This window comes from Papaver somniferum, chromosome 5, assembly GCF_003573695.1.
Source record: "Papaver somniferum cultivar HN1 chromosome 5, ASM357369v1, whole genome shotgun sequence".
NCBI classification, from domain to species: domain Eukaryota; kingdom Viridiplantae; phylum Streptophyta; class Magnoliopsida; order Ranunculales; family Papaveraceae; genus Papaver; species Papaver somniferum.
The window spans coordinates 150,635,961-150,642,441 of record NC_039362.1 but is presented as its reverse complement, the minus strand read 5'-3'; the positions used below and the strand labels follow the sequence as shown (position 1 = coordinate 150,642,441).

The 6,481-nt window shown below is 38.0% G+C and overlaps 1 protein-coding gene across 1 annotated transcript; it reads left to right on the top strand.

The window, feature by feature from the left end:
• Positions 1 to 5,134: 5,134 nt before the first annotated feature.
• Positions 5,135 to 5,785, top strand: LOC113279867. Its single transcript, XM_026528516.1, has one exon. The coding sequence runs from the start codon at positions 5,135 to 5,137 to the stop codon at positions 5,783 to 5,785; it is 651 nt and encodes a 216-aa protein (XP_026384301.1).
• Positions 5,786 to 6,481: the final 696 nt, after the last annotated feature.

Below are 6,481 nucleotides of genomic sequence, written 5' to 3'. Positions count from 1 at the left end.
CCAGATAAGTCCTTTTTAGACAACTCATTATAGCTTCTCTGGAAGGTGTTGATCTTTTTGTCAATATCATCAAGATCTTTCTGGTTCAACATGGTTGAACGGGTCACTCGGATCGAGGGCTCTGATACCAATTGTAGTGATTTATACTACAAAATGACCTCAAGAAAAAACATAAGGAGTGAAGAAAACTAAAGCGAAGAAGATAAGACAGCTATATTTTTCATAACACTACAAAACAACCTATTGTCTCTTTTAAAGACAGATACAATAACGTGTTGAGTACACGAGCTACTTACACGAGAGAGATCAATACCACTAAGGGTACCCAACGATTTACTACCTATCCTTCTGAGAGTATGCCTTTACAATTAATGAGTAGCTTTCATGACAGATACCTTTACAAATTGAGGGATGCACAAAAACAACAAAATAGTGATATGAAGTATTATCGAAAATTTCTTATCCAAATATATTTTATAATGGTTAAGTTACCCTTGATTATTAGTTTGTTAAGATTAGCGAGTTAATGGATTAATCTGTTATGATTAAACTTAAGATTGTCAGTTTGTTTTACAGATTTGTTTTTTTAGATAGAAGAAGAAGGATATTTGGAGACTTGAGGAAAATGATAGATTCCAGTGAGAAGTTTTTGGGAATCCTCGTCTCACCAAGAAGATGTAATTTCTTTTAATAACGATTATACGTCCAAACATGATTAAATATGAAATTTTTTGTTTAATTCGCATGGTACATCAGTGAAACGGATCCCAGTTGGCATTGCTATATGATGTGCTATGCCGACTGCATAGAATTGGTATAATATTTATCATCTAGCCATGCCGACAATAGATATTACCTAGTTTCAGGATATATTCGGCATAATCGATGAAATATGGACATTGTCGATTGTGTCAAGTATTTATCCCCATTATAGGGTTATTCTTGGTTCCACGGTCGGCATAGGATGATGGGTCCCTATTAGTGCCGATTGTTACTTGACGAGCAAAATATTTTGTTTTTCGTCGTCATCGACTATAAATATATTCAATGCCGATTGCTATATAATCAGCATTGGACAATTTTATTGAGCATGATGTGTAGTGATCTACACTACAACTGGTTAATCAGACTCAACTACAGGATCTACACTGCAAGTTGAAGGGGATAAAACCTCAGAGAGGCGGAAGCATAAGCTAATAAAATTGATTGAAGATTCTTACAGGACTCGACAAAGTATAAGAAGATAGGATTTCAGGTGAGTGTGCACAGCACACGAGCTCATCTGCCCTAGTTACAACGGTAAGTAATAATAACTATAGTAAAAGATAATAATTGAATAACGGTAACTAGTGATACTAATAGTACACCTGAGACTAAGGCAGCCCTTAAAGGAGTTAGCCCATGAGTGGGATATGACAAATGCACACTCCCTCTAAAGATCCTTGTCCTCAAGGATCAAGTCTTTAAACTGGTTGGCCATAAATTGAAGATCCTCCCATGTGGCTTCAGGTGTTGTCATGCCTTACCTGTATACCATAACTTTCTCCACTTCTTGTTGGTTCTTTACGATCTTCCTGGAGTTCAAAACCTTAAGCGGATGGATCTTGATATTACCTGCTGAGTCAGTTGCAGGTAATTGAGTATGTGGCACCAATCCTTTCCCCACTTTAGGCTTAAGATGTAATACATGGAATGTTGAATGTATTTTGAGACAGCTGGTAATGCTAGCTTATAAGCCACAATCCCCACCTTAGCTAACACTTGATAGGGCCCGTAATATTTGGCAGCTAGCTTAAGGTTCCTCCTGAGCTGGACTGATGTTTGTCTATAGGGTTGTAACCTCGGATAAACCCAGTCTCCTACTTCAAGGGTTCTCTATATTCTATGCTTATCTTCTTGCTGTTTGATTCTATGATGTGCCATCTCCAGAGCTCCTTTTAGCAGTTGTGCCATCAATTGTCTATGTTGCAAATAGTCTTCTGCAGCTGCATGCACTCTAACTTGAGAAGATAACATACAAAATTGAGGTGGGGAATACCCATAAAGAGCCTCAAATGGGGTTACCTTTAGACTTGTGTGATATGTGGTATTATACCACGATTCAGATAGAGGAAGCCAAGTTACCCACTTAGAAGACTTATAGCCAGTCATTGACCTCAAACATGTTTCCGAACATGCGTTCACCCTTTCTGTTTGCCCATCAGATTGTGGGTGGTAGGCAGTACTCAGGTGTAGGGCAGTGCCTAATCTAGTAAATAAGGCCTGCCAGAAATTGCTCAAGAACACACTGTCCCTATCTGACACTATTGATTTAGGTAGACCATGCAACTTGAAGACTGTGTCAATGGATACCTTTGCCGCTGAGACTGCTGTGTAAGGATGACTGAGGGCCAAGAAATGGTTATATTTGGTGAACCTATCCACCACCACCAAGATTACTGTTCTACCTTGAGACTTGGGAAATCCAGTGATGAAGTCCATACTGATGTGCTCCCAAGCAGAGTCTGGGATTTGTAGTGGTTGTAAAAGTCGAGCTGGGAGAGTGTTGACCCTTTTTTTTTTGTTGGGAGATGTCACATTCCTTAATGAACTGAAGGATTTTCTGTTTCATACCACTCCAATAGAAGTACAACTTGGCCCTTTGGTAGCTGGCTTGAGAACCTGAGTGTCCTCCAATGGATGGGTTGTGGACAACTACTATGATCTTTTGCCTGAGGCCTCCACTGCTGCCAATATAAATTTTGTTCTTGAAACTCAATATTCCTTGCTGGTAACTATAATTCTCCACAGAGTTTCCTTGAATTGTCAGTTTTGGAATGAGGTCTTTGGCCACTTGGTCTTCTTCATATCTCAGTTGTGCTTCCTCCAGCCACTTGGGTTGTACTTGTGTTAGATAATAGAGATTTGAGTTATCAGTGTTCACCACCCTAGATAAGGCATCAACCACCATGTTTTCAGCTCCTTTCTTATATCTTATCTCATAGTTGTACCCCAATAATTGAGTCTGCCATTTTTGTTGAGATACATTGTGTATTTTCTGCTCTAGCAGGTACTTGATGCTGTTGTGGTCTGTATAAATAACAAATTTGTTTCCAAATAGATATGTCCTCCACTTAGTCACAGCCATGACTAAAGCCATCATTTCCTTTTCATAAGTTGACATGGCTAGGAAGCTTGCACCCATGCCTTTTCTGAAGTAGGCAATGGGCCTGTTCTCTTGCATCAACACAACCCCTACTCCACTATCACAGGCATCAGTAGCTAGTTCAAAAGGTTTTGAAAAATCAGGTAATATGAGAACTGGGGTAGTAGTAACAGCTGTTTTTAACTGATCAAATGTTGATTGAGCTGCCTCACTCCAATGTAAGTTATTCTTCTTGAGCAATTGGGTTAATTGCTTACATATAAGTCCACAATCTCTTATAAATTTCCTGTAATACCCTGTTAGTCCAAGGAATCCTCTCAGTTCTCTTATAGATGTGGGGGTAGGCCACATTTTCATGCAATCAATCTTCTCAAAATCTGCAGCTAATCCTTCACTGCTAATGATATGCTCCAAATATTCAAGCTGAGACTTCCAAAATGAGCACTTGCTGAACATGGCAAATAGAGAATGATACTTGAGGAGAGATAGTGTGGTTTCTAAGTGCTGGAGATGAGTTTCCATATCTGGATTATAGACCAGAATATCATCAAAGAAAACCAAAATGAACCTTCTCAGATGTGGTTTGCAAACATCATTCATTAAGGCTTGAAAACTGGCTGGTGCATTGGTTAAGCCAAATGGCATTACCAAAAATTCATAGTATCCTTGGTGGGTCTTGAAGCTGTCTTGTGTATGTCTGAGTGACTAACTCTGATATGGTGGTAGCCTTCCCTTATATATATCTTGGAGAATACCCTGGAACCCCTTAACTCATCTAGCAATTCTTCTATTATTGGAATGGGGTACTTTTCGTTGATAGTTATCTCATTTAGTTTTCTGTAGTCTACACAGAACCTCCAACTCCCATACTTCATCTTAACTAGTAAGATTGGTGAAGAGAATGGACTGTGGCATGGCCTAATAACCCCAGAATCCAACATTTCTTGTACCATCTTCTCAACTAAGTCTTTCTGAATGTAAGGAATCATGTAAGGTCCTTGGTTTGGGGGTGTTGAGTTTGGTTGAAGTGGAATATGATGGTCATGGTTTATGTGAGGTGGAAGGGCTTTAGGTTCTTGAAAGATTGTGGTGTATGAAGCATCTGGCTTACTAGCACCAGTAGAAGATAATAGGCATATAAACCCCCTTTTATGCTTCTTGAGAAGCTTATGGCATTTGCGGTTTCCTCGTTAACAAAATTCTGGTGTCTGTGTTATTTCTATTTCCGCATTATATTGTTTATCTTTATAATTGAAATAATACAGGTTGTGCGTTAAAGATCATCAATTAGAATATCCAATATTTGGTTGTTGATTTACATTGATTGATCCTTGGAAATTGGTCTTTGGCACCATCCAAGTTATTCCTTGTATTTGATTAAAGACTCGCTGATTCTATTAGCTCGAGTAAATCAAATCAAGAGAGAGATATTAACTCCTCGATATACTTTAATCTAGATTGAGTCTGACTGTCTAGTTGATTCTCTAGTAAAGTATATTGGAGTTAGTCCATATAGATTGCTAAGAGAAATACCGGGGGGTGTTGTTAGACCCCCGCTTTTTCAACTCCTATTAACAAGGGTGGTATGGGGGTAAAGAATCTGAAGCTCACAAACTTAGCTTTCCTGTCAAAATGGATTTGGAGACTGCATTGTGGAGAAGAATTGTTCAGGAGAAATCCAAAGGACATGAGGATTTTTATTTACCTGTGGATGATAGTTTACCAAAAGGTAGGAGTTTTTGGAAGAATATTTTAAAAACAAGTCATTTGGTACAAAACAATTGTACTTTTCAGGTGAAGAATGGATGCGCAACAAGATTCTGGTATGACAAGTGGTGTACTAATGGTGTACTTAAAGACATATTTCCATCAGCTTTTAAAATCTGTAGAAACAAGAATGCTTCTGTGGCTGAGATGGTGGTTAATGGAAGACTATGGTGTGATACAAGGAGGACTCTGAATGCAGTTGAACAGCTATAATGGGATAGCATGTGCAATGAACTGGGTCCTGTAACAGTTTTTGATGATGATATGGATGAAATCACTTATGAAGGAGAATTCAGTGTGAAGAAGATCTATGAGAAGCAGATGGTAGATGCAGAAATACTTCGTTTTCAAAAATTCTTATGGAAAAAACAGGTTCCTACTAAGGTCAGTTTTCTTTTATGGGCTTATATGCATAATTTTATTCCAACTCTTTCTATGCTTAGACATAGAGGTGTTGAGATTGCTTTAGATAAATGTCACTTTTGTCAGACTGAGGTGGAAGATGCTGATCACATTTTTGTGAACTGTAAGTATGCTTATGAGATATGGATGGAATTCTTGGGAGCTTTTAAAATGCAATGGGTGATGCCTGATACAGTTCAGAGTCTATTTGAGATATGGAGTCAATGTAAGCTCAGAGGAAGGTGTAGGGATATCTGGGAAGTGATTCATTATGTTATCATTTGGCACATTTGGCAGCAAAGAAATGATAGAGCTTTTGGTGCTAGACACAAGACAGTGTCTGAGCTAGTATTGTTTATTAAGCATGAGGTTGTTCTTTGGCTTCATGAAAAGGAAACGTTTAGACATATCCTGTTACGTCTGTTTTGTTCCATTGGGAAACGGTTCTACATTCTTAATATAAGTGTTTGAACATTCCCTGGTTGTAAATATCTCTCTTTTTGAATATAATCTTTTCTTTTCAAAAAAAAAAATAGACATAGGGTAGTATAGTATTTTCATTACTAAAACTTCGTAGCTTAACATAAAAATCCTCAGATTTATCATGTTTTTTGCATTTAGTCCACTATATATACCATTTAGCCCCCTAATAGTCCCTACATGTGTATAAATCTATTTAGCCCCCTTGAAAAAAATCTATTTAGTACCCCCCTTGAAAAAAAAAATGTGGCTCCGCCACTAGGACCGAACATGGTTTCGGTTTTCCGCTGAAACTGGACCGAACCAGACCAATTAGGAGGAAACCAAACCGAACCATTTACTAGTGGATTGGTTATGGTGTAGGAAGTGGAAAACCGATAGTGTTGGTTTTGGTTTGGTTTGACCACTAAAACCGAACCAAAAACCATTGGAAAATCGATTAATTTTTAAACTTAGTTTTTACCTTGATTTACAAGTATTAGATTATACCCATTGATTTAGAGGATAAATAGAAACCCTAAATCTAATATTTCATTATAATACTCTCCCTCTTTCTCCTCCTCTTAGTCGCCTCCCTTCTTCGCCCCTAACTACAGCAGCCACTGCTGCTACTCGACTTTCTACTTCCCTTCTTCCTTCTTTTTTGTTTGTCAATAACTAAATTAAGATATATTATATATCTTCTTT

Bases quoted from the DNA above. Each gene is read 5' to 3' on its own strand.
- LOC113279867 (XM_026528516.1), top strand. From the start codon at position 5,135: ATGTGCAATGAACTGGGTCCTGTAACAGTTTTTGATGATGATATGGAT.